The sequence below is a fragment of the Fundulus heteroclitus genome, chromosome 16 (assembly GCF_011125445.2).
Source record: "Fundulus heteroclitus isolate FHET01 chromosome 16, MU-UCD_Fhet_4.1, whole genome shotgun sequence".
Lineage (NCBI taxonomy): Eukaryota > Metazoa > Chordata > Actinopteri > Cyprinodontiformes > Fundulidae > Fundulus > Fundulus heteroclitus.
The window spans coordinates 36,334,069-36,353,447 of NC_046376.1; the positions used below are offsets into that span (position 1 = coordinate 36,334,069).

Sequence of the window (19,379 nt, forward strand, 5' to 3'; positions counted from 1 at the left end):
GCATTACAATATTTGTGTTACATCTATGGATTGAACAGACAAACATCTTTAAACTGTTCAAAACATTTCAACACTAAATTTAACAGTAACACACACACAAAAACTAAGTAAAAACTTAAACAAGTTGGCATTTATAAAATTGGTAAATGTCAACTATTTAAGCTTTATCTTTGTATGTTAAGGAGGAATAGGAGGGATTATGCATTTCTAGCTCAAAGACAGCCGTATGTGTGCAGGTATGACTAGTGGTGTGTTTACACCTTTTTATTCACTACATTTTTCCATTTAGTGCGTTAGAGCTAAGCCTACTGTTGAAACAGGAAATCATTTTTTTTATGTTTTGTGTTAGATTACAAAAACACATCAAAATAATATGTAACTTATATCATGTTTGGATATTAAAAATGGAAAGATGGAATGACACACAGATTCAATTTCAATATCATTCATTATAAAAAAAACAATGAAGTTTTCAAACTCTCCCTATGTCCAATGATTCTCATGTTCTGCCATTCTCTTTCTGCTACTAAAAAGATAAATTTTCTACATGCTCTCTGGCATGGTTTGTGGTTCAGGAGTGTGTCCCAAATACAGAATTCTCCTTTCTTCTGCAATAGAATTTACAGTAAACGTTATGTATCTTCTCCATTTCGCTGTCTTTGTCTTCTTCAAATGTTGTGCTGTCGATAGCTTCTGATATCTTATGTTCTTGGTCCTCTGCCGCGAGTCCAAAGCTTTCTTTATCGTCCTTATATTCGGTTAATGCCAGCTGGAAACTAAGAATGTGATCTAAAGTTATGTTGGCTTTTTTTCTTCTGCATCATCTTTCCTGATTCAGAATCTGAAGAGAGTTCAGCGTTGGTCTTGGTGAACATGTACTGCCACAGCGAAGTGCTGTAACAGCTGTGGTTCAGTTCTTGGGTAATATGTTCATATGTACTTAACAAGTATTTGCATAGCACTATCCATACACAAAGTGATCCAAAGTGCTTTACAGGAGTACATTCAGTTGTTCACAATTAAGTTGTGCACATTTTAGAGCAACAATGATTAAAACAAGAAGGAACACAAAGTGCTTTGATATTTTGTTTTCATCAGTGGAGGTGGAAGGTCAAATCAAAGCTTGCCAAGTACTTCTGGTTTTGTTCAGATGCAACATTTTATAGATTAACAGTATATGAACTGCCAAAAATACACAAAGAAATGGTGCCACTCAGGCCCATTGTCAGCATTATTAATCCATCACATACAACATTGCAAAACATCTTCCAGCAATTTTGGCTCCGCAGGTTGGAAACACTCCACACCACATACAAAACTCCACAGACTTAATTTCCAAAGTCCGATACCTGAGACTGGCATCAGGTGAAATCAATGTTTCTTTTGATGTCACCTCTATTTTCACTTGCATTCCGAGAACAGAGGCAGTGAACACTGTTAGGACTCACTTGGAACATGATGCATCACTAAAAGATAGAACCAATTTAACACCAAACCAGATTGCTGACCTGTTGCACCACTGTCTCTCAACCACATATTTCAAATACAGAGATAACTTTAACAGACAGAAACATAGGGGTGCCATGGGCTCCCCAGTGTCACCCACTGTGGCCAATTTGTACATGGAGGAGGTGGAGAACAACCTCCAAGCGTTCAGGCAGATGAGGGCAGATGGAACAGCAAACTCTGGAACAGTCAGGCTCTTTCAGATCTTTGGCTAACCGAGTGGAGGGTTAATGACCTAATGAGTCAGAAACCTGCCTGGCTTCTTCTTGTTCTCCATTGTTGACCTAATGTCTGCCCCAAGAAAAAAAATATTTATTTCCAAAGCTGCTCCTTTTATTCTCCTTTTAGCAGCAGCTAGGATCAGCCTCATACCCTTCCTACCATCTGCTAATGTTTGCTGATTAGTCAGTTTTCGCTGCAATAGCTCAGATTGGTCTGTTTTTGCTTCAATGCATTAGTTGGCTTTCCTGTCCTCAAAAGTGATACCTTCTTGTGTTTGGAAACTTTGATGCTTCTGGAAAAGGTCACTCTGAGGTGTGTTTATATGACCTGGTGCCTGAACGTTGTTTTGACAAATATCATCCTTTCAACAGACCCCTAATCAACCCAGTCTCACTGAAAAACATGTAATACCCATGTTAGTCCACAGGGGAAAACGTGGTATTGTCGTGGTATTTAGCTCCTCAGTACTATGTTTTACATCGCCTAATTATTACATTGGCTTGCAACCAGGTCACGTGACTTTCAAGTTCCCTCAGCGTAAAATGAACATGGCTGCCATTAGAAAAGTAAACATTTAAGAAAAACAACTGTGTTTATATGCATTTTGATGATATTTCTAACGAGAAGTATGGATATTAATTTCATAATCTTCATTCAGGGAAGGTAGACAACCTTCCCTTTATTAGTTTTTAAGATTTTCTCAGAAAGATGATGTCACAGAGTTGCACTGAGATTCCACTACATAAGAAACAACATTTCCGCAAAACATTTGCGGTTGTATGCATTTTGATAAAATCGCTGGCGAAAAAATATGCATAATATATTCATGATCTTGATTAAGAGAACGTAGCCTTTACTTTATTAGTTTCGCTGAAGATTTCAGTGCTTTTCTCAGGAAGACGTCATGTTCTTGCTAAGGATGCAGCCATTTACGTCCCCGACTTGCGCTGACTCAGCAAAACTAATAAAGGAAAGGTTGTCTACCTTCCCTGAACGAACATTATGAAAATAATATCCTTACATCTGACTAGAAACGCCATCAAAATGCATATAAACGCTGTCGTTTTCCATGGGCAACGGAAGCCATGTTATTTTTATGCTGTGGGAAACTTAATAGTCCTGTGACCTGGTTGCAAGCCATTGTAAATGAATAGGCCAAATAAAACATAGGACTGAAACGTATTGAGGAGCTAAATTGTGACTGTGGACCAAGTTGGATAGTATATGTTTGTCAGTGAGACTGGGTTGCCCTAATCTAACTGTGAACTGTATGCTTTTATTACAACTTCTTCCTACTGCAGAACACGCTGCTTTAGATTCTTACAATCATTGTTAGACTTATAAACAACATAACAGCAAATTTCAGTCAGTACAGAAATGCAAAGTTATTTCAAATATATGGAAATTACTTAATATTCTTAATCATTAAATTCTTTAAAAGTATATAGCTACGTTATTTGCTTTAAAAAAGACCAAAAACCGTTTGATCAAAATAAAATAAAATAATAATAATTCTCCATCCTGATAATATTTTCATGGTCCTTTTTGTGGATAGAAATAGCCCTCGTGCTGGCCGCGACAAGCAGATATAAACAGACATGGTGTCATCTAGCGACAGTGTCACTGAACTATCATAATGCCGGTTTGCTTAATTAATAAATCAAATTTAAAAAATCCCAGACCGAGCCTGACCCTCTGAAATGCCTCACAGTAAAGCAGTAGCTTGGTGTGGTCAAATACCAACCATTATTAATTAAACAAACTGATCTAACCGCAATTGTAAAAGCCTTGTATCAGAACATTTACTCACGTCAGTCAACTCGACAGGTTTAGCATCCGCTTCAGTGAACACCAGCAGTCATACTGTATTCCCAGCAACATTCCAGTCTTTTTCTTCTTGGAATATTTTTGCCGTTTTCTTTTTTCTTTTCTTTTTTTTACTAGAACTTGGAACGTTCTTCATCGTTTCACCTGGAGATACTAATAGCCATTAGCTGCTTCCTTGTTTTAATCCTTACTGTGCATGCGCACTATGTACTTCCATTAAATACACACAAAAGACTTTATTTACTAACAAATTGAGCAAAAACAAAGCATAAAACACCAAAATAACAACTAATAAATCAGCAGGACGATAATCTTTCACAAAAACGTTGTATGCAACCAGAGTGAGCTACTGACAAGCTGAGTTATAAATAAATAAAAAAAGTCAAATAGCGTGGCTAATACTTATTGCTTGGTCACTTCAGCATAGAAGAAAAAGGAATCCACACAGCAGAGTCACATAGGCTTTGAATTTAAAATCTTCAGATGAATTTGGTTCTGAGCCTTAGATGATCTTAATATAACCATCATTACTCTTTAATCTTTCAATAATTTCTGCATAACCACATAGAACGATCTGACCTTTCTCAGGTCATTCAACAGAGCTGATATGGCAATTCCCTGTCTTAACCACAGAGGAACCACTCAACAACATCCATTCAGCAGTTAAAGTCATATAAAACTGTTCTAACAGACCGCAGTTGTTTCAGGTGGAGAACACAGTGAGATACATAGATCAGTAAGAAGCTGCAAATCATATGCTAACTTAAGTTTGAAACAACAGTAGAACCTGCTTGCTAAAGCAATTTAGCTCAACTGTAACCTAAGCAGCATGATAGAAAGGGTTGGCCTTCCCTCTCAGGCAATGCGAAATCCTTACATCCATTGTCTTCCGCTTATCCGGGGTCGGGTCGCGGGGGTAGCAGCTTCAGTAGGGAGGCCCAGACGTCCCTCTCCCCGGCCACTTGGGCCAGCTCCTCTGGAGGAATCCCAAGGTGTTCCCAGGCCAGCAGAGAAACATAGTCCATCCAGCGTGTCCTGGGTCTTCCTCTGAACACCTCACCAGGGAGGGGTCTGGGAGGCATCCAAACCAGATTCCCGAGCCACCTCAACTGGCTCCTCTCGACGTGGAGGAGCAGCGGCTCTACTCTGAGTCCTCCCCGGATGACTGAGCTCCTCACCCTATCTCTAAGGGAGAGCCCAGACACACTACGGAGAAAACTCATTTCAGCCGCTTGTATCCGGGATCTCGTTCTTTCGGTCACGACCCAAAGCTCGTGACCATAGATGAGGGTAGGAACGTAGATCGACGGGTAAATCGAGAGCTTTGCCTTTTGGCTCACTTCACTTGGAGCTCTCTTCACCACAACAGACCGGTACAGCGCCCGCTTCATAGCAGACGCCACACCAATCCGCCTGTCGATCTCCCGCTACATCTTTCCCTCGTTCGTGAACAAGACCCCAGTCTCCTCCACTAGTGGCAGCACATCCTCCCCAACTCAGAGGAGGCACTCTACCCTTTTCCGGCTCAAGACCATGGTCTCAGATTTGGAGGCACTGATTCTCATCCCGGCCGCTTCACACTTGGCTGTGAACTGCTCTAGTGAGAGCTGTAGATCACACCCTGATGAAGCCAATAGGACCACCAATGCAAAATATAACTCTAAAATCCTCCAAAGAGAAAACCTAAAAGTGAACAATTTAGACATTTCTGTATCTACTCACATTTGACCAACTGATTTCGGTGCATTGGTGGGAATGTTCTATTTTTGCTTTTTGACAACGGTAGGAGGGTTTTAAATAGTGAGAAATTCTATTTTCATTACAGGCCGTAATGAGAACAGTCTTTGCAGCCTACGCCAAGAGCGACCTCTGAATATACAACATGCTGCCATAAAATTAACTCTGACTGGTAGAAGGGACACAAATCAAGCAAGGTTTTTAGAATAGGAACTCTGGAATTTAGTGGGAGTAAATGTGTTTCACAATTAAAAATTATTAAGATTTGTCACAGACCAAAAGCTTTAGTGTGAAGAGTGACCCAAGGCCCCTGGCCTGAAGCCACCCCACAGCTTGTTTCAATCCTATTGACCGGGATTACCCCAGCCAAGGTTATGTCCTAGGTGCAATGTCCACTTAGCTCCCTTCCAGTCTCTTATTGGTTGGGTCAGCTGCTAGCTGAGACAGATGTCACCAGCATGTGTTCGGGTGATCACACATGGATATCACAAGATTGTCCTCCCCTTTAGTAGTTTTTTAGAATCATCACTCACTTCAGTGGCCAATATTGATCCAATCATTTTGACTACATAAATATGGATGGATGGAATGGAAACATTTTCTGTAATTGCTAGTATTTTGGTCTTGTAGAAGCCTTTAGGTGAAAATTGTTTATACAGGCACAAAGCCCTTTGCAGCATGACTTTATATAATTAATGATAGTGTAACAGAAAAAAAGATGTATCTTTTTTATTTACAGCTGTGAGAATAAGAAATCAGAATTTACTATTAATATATAATCTAACATGGAACAATTGCTTGTAGGCAAACATGGGGATAAGTAATTTTCTAAGTTTAAGTTTTTTTCTACCTGTTAAAGGGTTGTCCTCTCAATTCTCACTACATTCATGATTAGTAGTTGAAGTTATGATTACCTGTCCCCTGTTGCTATTCGTTCAGGAGGAGTGAATGCTGTAAGTTAGTGACGAGTTCCTGAGATAGAAAACCTTTTTATCATGAAAAATAAACTTAATGTCAACTCAATTGTTTCATAACTAGAATAATTCTGGAATGTTTGTAATAGGCGTTGAATCTGTGTGATTAAATAAAATTTTCTTGCCTTGCCTTGCCAGGTTCAATATGAATAAACATATTTTAGTTGAATTTAGCTTTTTAGTCCTGGCAATACTGTTGACTGTATCATTTTGAGCCAGCTACACTAGTTGGGGTTACCATTGAGGTATATGTGTGTAAAGAGCAACATTAGACAACATTAGACAAATCACTTGCTTTAGACAGAAGAACCTACCTCTTAGTCAGAAATGACAACAGGAACAAATCCAAAGTAAGAATTACTTACTCGGAAAGGCGGTGCAGCAGGACCATACCCTACTTTTGCATTCAGAATGGCTGCTACTCGCAGCAACATTGAGTAATACTTCATACTTAGATTGTTTTTAGCAGTACTTAAAATGATGCAACATTTAATAAATATTTCCTTTATGGTTCCACAGAGGGCAAATTTCTCTCTACATTTAACCCATTCTGTAGGGTGTGCTGCCATTACGATGCCACTGTTCAATGTTGTACATTGAACAATGGCTTTTGTGTGAGCGTCCATGCTACTTTCCGACAAGAGGAAACTGGAACGGAAAAAGTCGGAGATGACGTAATGTGTGATTTTCTAGTTTTGCGTTCCGGGGGTAAAAGGAGCGCACCATAATCCCTGAGGTAAATTTCAGCCCAATTACTCCAATAAGGCTTTACAATTACTAAGAGTAAAAGCAAAAGCTAGCATTTATTCTTTACGAAAATATGTTGCTGGTTGTGCCTCAAAAAGATTTTAAGCCTTTTAACAAAATATAGTCCATCCATCCATTTTCCAACACACTTATCCCTTGTGGGGTCGCGAGGGGTGCTAGTGCCTATCTCCAGCTGTCAATGGGCGAGAGGCAGGGTACACCCTGTCCAGTCTGTCGCAGGGCAACACAGAGACAAACGGGACAAACAATCATTCACGCTCACACTCACACTCACACTCACACTCACACCTAAGGACAATTTAGAGAGGCCAGTTAACCTAACAGTCATGTTTTTGGACTGTGGGAGGACAAAATATAATCATTTTTCACATATACAGATTTTTATAACTCATAGAAATTGTGTCTATTTTACCATTGAACATGTATTCTGTTGCAGCTGTCTCTAAACAAGAATTAAGAATCTTCTAATGTCACCATGTTTTACCATTGTGAAGTTACCTTTGAGGCAGACACCATCACAGGACACACACAAATAACATGACACACATACACACATACACAACAGACTAAGTATTTACTGTTGTTTCCTCTACACATTTGAGCATGCAAATTCAGAGTACGAGAGCTCTGATATCAGTTCCTTTGCGAGTAATATGACCCATGTTACATAGATCAGTCCCTCCATCATTCTCAGGTAATGAGGTATTTTTTGTGCAGTGATCTTGATGCTTCATTTACAGAAATGTGCAATTTGATATTCCTGAGAATAAGAGCGTACAAATAAGCAATAACAGTAGTGTGATTGTAACATGATGGACCACAAACGTCTCAGCAGGGGGCAATAGCCCTCACAGGTCTTTGAAGTAAGCTGTTTCTGAGTTTATTAGTTCTGGATTTCATGCTTCTGAAATGTTTACCTGATGGGAGAGGTGCAAAAAGTGCATTGCCCGGGTGGGTAGGATCAGTGGAGATGCATCTGGCTCTTCTCTGGACTCGTGCTGCATAAAGTGAGTCCAAATCCTGTAGACGGCATCCCACAATTCCCTACTCTGTCCTCACCACCCGTGCTAAGTCCCTCCTCTCCTTCACTGTGCTGCTCCCATAACACACAGTTATGCTGAGGCATAAAATACTTTCTATGGTAGCAATGTGTTCAGTCTTCCTGGACCTCCTGTAGTCTATTATTACCTATTTGGTCTTGCTGGTGTTCAGGATCATGTTGTTCTTGGAGCATCACTGTGACAGATTGCGAACCTCATCTCTCTCATTGTTGGAGATGAGACTCACCACAGTGGTGCCATCTGCAAACTTCACCATTGTGTGTATGGGGTGGATAGCAGAACAGTCCTGGGTGAAGAGAGCAGGGCTGAAGACACAACCCTGCGGTGTGCCGGTGTTAAGGATCAGTGGGGCAGATGTGCGTTTCCTCATCCTCACCACGTGGGGCCTGTTGGTGAGGAAGTCGCTAATCCAAGAGCAGAGTGGTGTGGATAATCATAGGTTATGGAGATTCAGAGCCAGCATGCCTGAGAGCACAGTGTTGAATGCTGAGCTGAAGTCCATGAAGAGCATCCTAACATAGGTGTTGGGATGCTGCAGATGAGTCAGAGCTGAGTGAAGTGCAACGAGACAGCATCCTCTGTGGAGCGATTCTCCCTGTAGGCAAACTGCAGGCTGTCCAGGTCAGCAGGGATGGTGTTCTTGATATGTTGCAGGATGATCCTCTCAAATCACTTCATGATGACGAGCATGATAATCGTTGAGGCAGGTGATGGTGGTTTTTTTGGGGACAGGCACGATGATGGATGATTTCAGGCAGACAGCGACCATGGACAGCTGCAGGGAGAGGTGGAAGATGTCCAGAAAAACCCCTTAAAAAGTTTATTATCAAACTGCAGAAGCTGGCATCGACTCTCGCGGCTCGCGCTCACTGGCTGGAACCTCCTGGAGGCAAAGGCACAGGTTTAGACCCAGTAACAAAGTGAGTGGAGAGACTTTGCTGAGAACTGACCTTATAATAAGGAGACCCGGGCAGTACAGACATGCCGCCACTGGAGCTGATCTGTCCGCAGGCGAGACTGAAGCCGTTGAGTGGCCGAGAGGTAGACAGTCAGAGCGGGGCCTTCCAAAGGCATTTGTCCAGGGGCAATCCAGGTCCGGTAACGGGGATTCCAGTAATCCAAACGAAGCACAGGGGGAAAATCTGAGCGGCAGGTCCAGGTCCAAATCCGGTACACAAGAAGACAGTCCAAGGGCGGGGGTTCAGGAAACAGGGCACCAGGCAGGCAGACACAGACCAGGAACAGACAGGCTCAAAAAACACAGGCAACAGGTCGGGGTCAAGTTTCAGACAGGCAGGTTCGGAAAATAATGCTGGAAGGTTCGCATCGTGAGGCTTGAGACGATCTGGCACTGGAGACTGAAAATGATGGGACTTTTATGCAGCTGGAGACAGGTGGAGCCAGTAAAGGTTAATTGCAGAGAGGTGGAGACTGAACAGGTGAGCAAACTTAAAAACGAATCAGCTCCAGTGCCAGGATCATTACTGACCCCCCCCCCCCCCCCATCCTCCCACCCAAGGGCAGATTCCAGATGCCCTCCCAGTCAATGAGATATTGTGTGCCCCTGCCCCACTTATGGGACTTCAAGGCAGGAGAGCCATCAACGAGCCGGGTGGGTGGTGGGGACGCGGAGGCGGGAGCCAGACTTGAGGTTCTAACTGGCTTGACTCAGGAAACATGGAAGGTAGGATGGCTCTTCATCGCAGGGGGCAGGCGGAGACGGACCGCCACCGGGTTCGCCACCCTGGAGATGGAGAATGGCCCGATAAACCGAGGTGCCAGCTTCTTGTTATCTATTTTCAGGGGAAGGTCCCTTGTGGAAAGCCAGACTCTGTCTCCCACCTGGTACTGCAGGGCTGGGACCCGCCGGCGGTTGGCAGCCCGCGCCTGGTTCTGGGAGGCAGAGAGAATGGCCCTCCTAGTCCTTCTCCAGGCACGCTGGCACCTCAGGGCAGACAGACGGGCAGACTTAGACTTAGACTTAGACTTTCTTTATTGTCATTTTGTATGCACAGAGTGCATACAGAACGATGGGATCCTGGATTCCACCTCCTCAGTGGAGAACACCGGTGGCTGGAAACCATACACTACAAAGAACGGGGAGAGGCTAGTGGAACTAGAGGGCGTGGAGTTAATTGCGTGCTCCACCCAAGGCTGGTTCTGGACACACTTGGCGGAGTCGGACTGGCAAAGGAGACGGAGCTTAGTCTCGACCTCCTGATTAACCCTCTCCGTCTGGCCATCTGTTTCGGGATGGAAGCCGGAGGACAGACTAACGGAAATACCCAGCATGGCACAAAACTTCTGCCAGTAACAGGCCACAAACTGGGGGCCCCGGTCTGACACAATGTGAGCTGGCAGACCATGCAGCCTAAAGACTTCCCTTGCCAGGATTACCCCATCTCCTTGGCGGAAGGGAGCTTTGGTCATGGGACCAGATGAACTATCTTTAAAAAGCGATCAACAATCGTAAGGATGACTGAGTTGCCTTCGGAGGTCGGTAGACCAGTGATAAAGTCCATCGAGAGGCAGGACCACGGTCTGTAGGGCACGGGCAGCGGACAGAGCAAAACAGAGGGGGGGTGACGGGAGACCTTGGCCTGGTTGCAGAGAAAACAGGCAGACACGAATTCCTTGACGTCCTTCACCAAGGTGGGCCACCAGAACTGGGAGTGGACTAAATGGAGGGTCTTGGTAAAGCCAGGATGGCCGTACAGACGGAACCTATGGTAGAAGTCCAGGACCTTCTGTCTGAGGAGTTTGGGGACAAAGTGTCTGTTATTTGGGCAAGCTTCAGGGATGTGCACGTTCTCCAGGGAGCCCCTGACCTCCCTCTCCAGACCGAGTCTGGTAACTGCACATGATATATTAAAGAATTATTTTTGTTCTTTGACAGTGTATTTTGGGAAAAACTGGTTAGTTTTAAACTAAGAGCAACATATATGCTCGTGCTTTGTTATTATGTTTCTCACATAAAACTGAGAACCACATGTGTTATTTTGCTATAACTTGTTTTAACTTGTAGTGGCAATGTGTTGTAGGAAAGACTGATTCTGAGTTCGCAATGTTATTTTGCTTCACACACTGCTGAGATGCTGGGAACGGTTATTGTTTTGGAAACATGTTTTGGAAACATGTTTTGGAAACATGTTTTGGAAACAGGACGAACAGATCAGTTGAGAGAGAGAACTGGCCACTCTCGCTCCCATCTGATACTTTGTTTATTAGTATAAAAAGGAGGGCACCGCCCTCAGTCGTTGAAGTCTGCCGTGTGAGGATGCCCGGCCGCGTTGATGTCGCTCTATCCGGACTGACCGACTTCCCAGTTCTGTGCCATGGTGAGAGACCTGCTGAACATCCCGCCTGTTTGAAAGCTTGTTGGCTTTGATGCTTGCTACTTTTCTATATTCTGTGGGGATAATGAAGGACATTGTTGTCCTAGCAGAAATAGTGTGTAAGAAGTGCTTGCTGTTTTTGTTGCTATATTCTGTGGGGATAATGAAAGATATAGTTGTCCTAGCAGAAATAGTGTTGCTGTTTGTGTTGCTATATTCTGTGGGGGATAATGAAGGACATAGTTATCCTAGCAGGAATAGTGTTTGTTAATGCTTGCTACTTTGCTATATTCTGTGGGAAATAATGAAGGACATAGTTATCCCAACAGGAATAGTGTTCAAGAAGTGCTTACTGTTTTGTCTTGCTGTATTCTGTGGGGAATAATAAATATGGACACTATTATCCTAATAGAAACAGTGTTTGAGTCCTTATCTGTGTCTTGCCGATCTCTTCCGAACCTGAATAAAATTTCATAAAACAGCACACCTTACAGACTCCGGAAGGATATATTCAGAAGCTTGGTCATGACTCTCCTCCTCCGCTTCAAACATCCTGGAAAGGGCATCTGGCTTGATGTTCTTAGACCCAGGTCTGTAGGAGAGGGAGAAGTTAAAACGATCAAAGAAAGGAGCCCACCTGGCCTGCCGGGGGTTGAGCCTCTTGGCGGTCTTGAGTTACTCCAGGTTCTTGTGGTCCGTCCACACCTTGAAAGGGACTTAGGAGCCCTCCAGCCAGTGTCTCCTTTCCTCTAGCTACAACTTGACCGCCAAATCCCAATTTCCTATGTCATAGTTGCACACAGCCGTGTGAACGCAGCCATCCAAGGCCTTCTGACTGAGTACAACCCCTACCCCAGTACTAGAGGCATCCACCTCCACAATGAATAGCCTGTCTGGGTCAGGGGAGACAAGAACCGGGGCAGATGTGAACAGTCCCTTCAGGCACTTAAAGGCTCTGTCAGCCTGTTTGTTCCATGCAAATTTGACCTTGCTTGATTTGAGGGCATGGAGCGGAACAGCGACTTGGCTATAGTTACGGATAAACCGTCTATAAAAATTGGTGAACCCCAGGAACCTCTGAAGTTGCTTTCTGTCACCTGGAGCGGGCCATTCAGTGACGGCCCTGATCTTGGCAGGATCCATGGACATCTGACCGGGAGGTAAAACAAAACCAAGGAAGGAGGTGTAGGTTGTGTGAAACTGGCATTTCTCTGCTTTGACATAGAGCTGGTTCTGCAGGAGATGGAGTAGAACAGAACGAACATGTTGCTTGTGGAGGGTGAGGTTCTTCGAGTAAATGAGGATGTCATCCAGATAGACAAAGACAAAACGTCCTATCATGTCTCTGAGAACTTCATTAACCAAGTTTTGGAAGACGGCTGGGGCATTGAGGAGCCCAAAAGGCATGACAAGATACTTGTAATGCCCAGTCAGAGTGTTAAAAGCAGTCTTCCACTCGTCACCCTCCTTAATGCGGACCAGGTGATAGGTGTTTCTCAGGTCTAGCTTAGTGAACACCTTGGCTAGCTGGACCTGATTAAAAGCCGTGTTCATGAGGGGGATAGGATATCGGTTATTAACCGAGTTATCGAGACCCCTATAATCTATACAAGGGCGGAGAGAACCATCCTTCTTCCCGACAAAGAAAAAGCCTGCGCCTGCGGCTGAGGAGGGGCGAATAATGCCAGCTCTTAGGGACTCCGCAATATATTCTTGCATAGCTCGGGACTCAGGAGCGGACAAGGAATAGAGACGACCTCTGGGTGGACTGATCCCGGGGAAACAGGTCGACTGCACAGTCATAGGTACGGTGAGGAGGGAGGCTCGTGGCTTTGGCCATGTTACAAACCGCTCTTAGGTCATGGTAGTCGCAGGGAACCTTGGATAGGTCTGGATAGACCTCCTCCATCTTACCCTCTGACAAGTGGGGCGACTGAGCCGATAACAAACAGGACTCCGAGCAGGATGAGGCCCAACCCATCACCTCCCCTTTTCTCCAGTCAATTTCGGGATTATGCCTTCTGAGCCATGTGGCTCCCAAGATTACAGGGACCTGCGCAGAGTCAATAATCATAAGGACATATCATGCAAAATCCACTTTATTAGCCCTTAGAAGGATCCAGGATTAGTTGCAACAATGGAGTTTATTTGAGAAATATTCTATTTTAGATGTAAAAACAATACAGTAATACTGTAAGCTGTTTAGTTTTTATATATTTTAAATACAATATTGTTACACGTATGTTGCCGTGTTGTTTACCCTGCGATGCATTCTGGGTAAACGGTGTATACTAGGTCCTTTAGCGGTAGCTAGTGATGGGTCCGGCAACACCGATGCGTTGGCGCATGCGTTGAGCTCATAGAGCAAAACCCGTGTCGATGCGCGTATCGCTATGGGAAAGTCACGTGACCGATACAGGAACTGCTTCGAACTGACTGACGCGCCAAACTGTTTAAGTTCCCTCTAAACTGCGCGCGTGTGCATTCGCGCACAGGATCTGGATTCAGCATGCACAGCAAAGCCATGCTGCACAGTAAATAAAATCCAAGCTGAACTGTAAACAAAATAATAATAAACCAAGTTTTTTTTTTTTTACTATTTTGGAACTCTGGTGAGATGGTATACCACGGCTCAGTGAATGCCAGGTGCTGATCGGAGCGCACCACTGATTGATGGGTTGGGCAGATGCCTTCATGGTTGGGCAGGTTGCGCTGTGCGTCTTTTTTCTGAGCGTCGTTTCAGAAAGAACGGCAGATCTACCCTGAGTAGAAAGCTGCTCACTCTGTCATACTCAGCGTTTCTGATTTCAGAACAGATGATGTCAGTCAGGTAACTAAACACAGCGCCCGATCAACCATTGAACGTGAGCACGAGCATGAAAAAAAGCCTGATCACTGGAACGCAAATAACGCGATTCACCATGGCAACGACAGGAAATAAGCTTGGAAGTGTGCATGTCCTGCGAGTAGAATTAGAAATCTTTAAAGAAGGCATATTGACAATATTAAACCATAAGAAACAACTCTATTGCTGCTGAAAATCGCAAGAGAGAATTGTCAATGCATGCGCGATATGAAAGTTATGTGATGGAGAATTAAAGCTGTTTTCTCACCCTTCACAAGAGGTGAGTATATGTGTGTGTGTGTGTGTGTGTGGGGGGGGGGCACATTGAAAGGATATGGCAGCAAAACATTTGTAAAAAAAAAAAAAAAAAAAGAAGAGGCCAGTCCACAATCATCCTCATTCACAACATGGTTACTTAGAGGTTATTATGTTATGATACAGGTTCACATTATTTATTGACTGTATCTAAAAAAAAAAATCTAATATATTTCAAATTCAAACAAAAATATAAAATTATACAATGCAACATACAATGACTTAAATTGTATTATTGTGTATGCTTGGTCATCAAATGAGTGTCAGTTAACTCTGTCAACTAGGTTGCCTCTAGGGATTTTTAAGGTCCAGCAGGTGTCAGTATTCAGTGACACAGTATCAATACAGTTTGGCATGTGTCGAAACACTTCATGACGCCTCATTGACCCATCACTAGCGGTAGCTCTGTCCAGCCAAAACAGCAATGACTAACGTTAAACCTTTTCAGTTTGATCCAGAGCACATTGGAATTTATGACAATGTAGTAATGTAACAACAACAACAACAATAATAATAATAATAATAATAATAATAATAATAATAATAATAAAATCATGAATGACACATAACTCTCCTAGGACTGTGTCAGGGCAAATACGCTTGTTGCTTAGGATCTTATAGGTCCATTCTTTGGTGCATTAACACCTATTTATGGTCTAGTCTTCAGTCCATTAACACCTGCTTAGGGTCTGGTCTTTGTTCCAATGTCGGGTCCATGATTTCACATTCGTTACCAGCGGCAGTGGCAGTACCTTCATTATTTAAAAGGGCTTCCGGTGTCGCCTGTCTCTGATGTTTCTTCCAGTGTTTGTCGCTCGCAAGGTGGCGGGGTTTAGGCGCTTTCTGGATAAAAATACCTGGCACAACAGTTGGTTTTAGCTTGCAAGGGTAACGCCCTTGTCATGAATTTTGATGGTTAAAATGACTCAGTCTTCTGGAGAGAAGTGTTGAGAGCAGTGTTTTGAAATTACAGCCAATAGCGACACTATGTGGCATTGTCTAAATGTACACCTGTCAAACGCAATATGATAAAAAAAACAACTTGGATAGTGTTAACCTTCCTGCGTCAACTTTGTAGGTTCCAGTCCAGTAGGACCTAACTGCATCATCAACCCAGCATGCATTGCACAGGTGGAAAAATTGTGAAAATTTTAACCAAGGATATAGCCTATAATATTTTTTAAGTAATTATAAGTTTTCCCGTTTCACCAACAGCAATTTTTAAGTTAATAGGAAAATTACAACATATTTTGGCTAACATGTTCAACTAATCATGTATCCCTTTAAATACATGTTGGTGTGTACTTGGAGTTTCTGGGAGTGCAGACAATTTTTTATTTAGTCTCTCCAGATGTTGCATAGATATCGATACATTCTGTTTAGGTCATACTTTTCAAGCCGTTTGGTTTTTCCTATTCTCTATTATGTTTTTTTGAACAATTACGTCATAGTATTTGCTGCAGAACAGCTTTACAAGGTCTGGGATATCTGGCTTGCCAATTTCGCCAATCTGCCATTTCAATGTTTTGTCACAGTTTTGTAGTCCAATCTCGAGGATGCTGATGCTACAGGTGGATAAGTGAAAATGTTAGGTTGTCAGGTATATTAACCAATTCATTACATAATATCCGGCATACTACAAATATGGCCGAACGGGTTGGAATGGAATATTCTCTGACCCGGAGGAGGGTTGGATGTGAAATGCCGCACCAAAATGCTTTCAGATGGACATCAGGACAGGGGGAAAGGCAGGGCTGTGGGGCAACAATAATGAAGAATTAAGACTAAAAATTGCAGTTCCATTGTATATAGACCACAACTAAATGATTTAGATGTTAAAAGGAAATACCACTATATTTTGTTGTTCATGTAGACCTGGGTAAAATTTGGTTTCTTTGAGCAGGAGGCAAGTTTCAGACAGGCAATACAGCCAGCTACAAACTCAGACAAATACACACACACACACACACACACACACACACACACACTTATAGGGGATGCTATTACTTTCATATGCAGCTGTACAAATCTGGGACAGTCATCAAATTAATATTAGGCATTGGCCCTTTGCCCTTCCTTCTGATGTTGTTTTTCTCTCTCTCATCTGTATAATCATCCATCTTTCTTCCACTCCTCTCTTTTTTAATCATCTGCCCCCCCACACACACACACACACAAACACACACATCCACACAAATCTCTGTCGCCAGAGTGAGCTATTTCCACTCATATCCAACAAGAATGAGCCCCTCCATTCTGATGTTGCAGATAATCCAATTATATATTTCCTCTCACTGTTTACGTAGCATCTCATGTCCTCACATCCACTGTCCTTATTTTGTTTAAAAGTCAATATCTCATGTATTTTTGTACATATCTTTTTGACATACAGATAATTTAATGTTCCCCCAATAACTGCTCTGTTAAATATATATATATATATATATATATATATATATATATATATATATATATATATATATATATATATATATATATATATATATATAAAATATAATTTTATTGGTCTTCCTCTTTCTTTATACAGGTTCTACCAGCCAAAGGTCTCCAACGGACACAAAACCTAAGATAACACTTGATCCACACATACGCCTCAAATTGGACAAGTTAGACTTGGTGAGTGCTATATAATTAGGAAATTTACTTTAGTGAAATACAGATAAAATCACTAATGAGCAAGACAGAGTTATGCAAAAGTAAAATGTCTTTTGACATTTTGTCATATTACAACCTATTCAATTAATTGTTACTTATATAGGGCCAAGTCAGAACACATCATCTCAAGGCACTTTACAAAGTCAAATTCAATCAAATCAGACACATTGGTCAAACTGCTTCCTATCTAAGCAAACCCAGCAGATTACATCAAGTCTTGACACGGAGCATTCACAGTGGACAGTCATCTGCATTTTTTCGCAGATGACTGTTCACTTTGCAGCAATCCCTCATACCGTGCATGCATGAAGCGACAGTAGGGAGGAAAACTCTCCTTTAAAAGGATGAAAACCTCCAGCAGAACCAGGCTCAGCATGAATGGTCATTTGCCTCGACTGACTGGGGGTTAGAAAAGGCAGAGGAGAGATACAAAAAAAAGCCACAGAAGCACACATTGAATCAGGAATCCTTTCCATATTATATGGTAATAGCGGATGATCAGCCTCCCCTGGATGATGTTACAGGTTATGGCGGGCATACACTGTATGATTTTCAATCATTGTACTGAGCTACAGCTCAAACTGTACGACAAAACCGCAGGGTTTAGATGTTCACAGTTCACCATATCTGTTCATACACGGTACAGCCCAATGCTCTGATGCGATCTGACTGCTCACACTGTATGTCCAAAAACCACACGTCAGACTTAGCTCCGTAGAGAGATGGAGCTTAGTCGGACTCATCTATCTGGAATCTAAATGTAGACAGTAGAAGAAGAAAAAGACGGGAGTGCCATTGCTTACTGTTAAATATGAGGCTCACTAGAACGAAACGCGCTGCCTTGGCAATTCTACGAGTTGCTCCTCCGTAATTTGACTCCATGTCTCATGTACCACCACCATGCTACTCTCTCCACTCAATTCAATTCAATTCAATTTTATTTATATAGCGCCAAATCATGAAACATGTCATCTCAAGGCACTTTACAAAATCAAGTTCTATCATATTATACAGATTGGGTCAGATTATACAGGTTGGTCAAAAATGTCCTATATAAGGAAACCAGTTGATTGCATCAAAGTCCCGACAAGCAGCATTCACTCCTGGGGAACCGTAGAGCCACAGGGAGAGTCGTCTGCATTGTACATGGCTTTGCTGCAATCCCTCATACTGAGCAAGCATGAAGCGACAGTGGGAAGAAAAACTCCCCATTAACGGGAAGGAAAACCTCCGGCAGAACCGGGCTCAGTATGAACGGTCATCTGCCTCGACCGACTGGGGTTACGGAAGACAGAGCAGAGACACAACAAGAGAGACAAAAAGCACAGAAGCACACATAGATCCAGTAATCTGTTCTACATTAGATGGTAGTAGCGGGTGAGCCGTCTTCTCTGGATGATGTCACAGTTAACAGAACGCCAGACCAGGTGTACCTACTATGAAGAAAAAGAAAGAGAGCAAAAAGTTAAAAGCTGAAATGACGACAGTCATTTCAATGTAATACAATGCAAAACTGGAGAACAGTAGACTGAAGAACAGTAGAAATCAGTAGAGTGAGAAAATTAGACCCTGATGTCCTCCAGCAGCCTATGCCTATCACAGCACAACTATAGAGATAGCTCAGGGTATGAGCCACTCTAACTATAAGCTTTGTCAAAAAGGAAAGTTTTAACATTAGTCTTAAAAATAGATAGGGTGTCTGCCTCACGGACCAAAACTGGGAGTTGGTTCCACAGGAGAGGAGCCTGATAGCTAAAGGATCTGCCTCCCATTCTACTTTTAGAGACTCTACGAACCACCAGCAGACCTGCAGTCTGAGAGCGAAGTGCTCTGTTAGGAACATACGGGGTAATCAGAGCTCTGATATATGATGGAGCTTGATTATAAAGGGCTTTATACGTTAGAAGGAGAATTTTAAATGCTATTCTTGATTTAACAGGAAGCCAATGAAGGGAAGCTAAAATTGGAGAAATATGATCCCTCTTGTTGATTTTCATCAGAACTCTTGCCACAGCATTTTGAATCAGCTGAAGACTTCGAACTGCATTTTGTGGACTTCCTGATAGTAAAGAATTACAATAGTCCAGCCTTGAAGTAACAAATGCACTCCTAT

General features: G+C 42.7%; 1 protein-coding gene across 9 annotated transcripts in view; it reads left to right on the forward strand.

Annotated features, from left to right (window-relative positions):
• Nucleotides 1-19,379, forward strand: part of si:dkeyp-72e1.9 (syntaxin-binding protein 4) — a 189,076-nt gene that overhangs the window by 125,530 nt on the left and 44,167 nt on the right. For all 9 annotated transcript variants that reach the window (XR_004933019.1, XM_036148596.1, XM_036148589.1 and 6 more), the window contains exon 12: nucleotides 17,139-17,227. Coding sequence is in view for 8 of the 9 variants with exons in the window: in XM_036148596.1 (XP_036004489.1) it covers nucleotides 17,139-17,227 (89 nt within the window). In the remaining variant the exon portion in view is untranslated. The remainder of the gene's footprint in view (nucleotides 1-17,138; nucleotides 17,228-19,379) is intronic.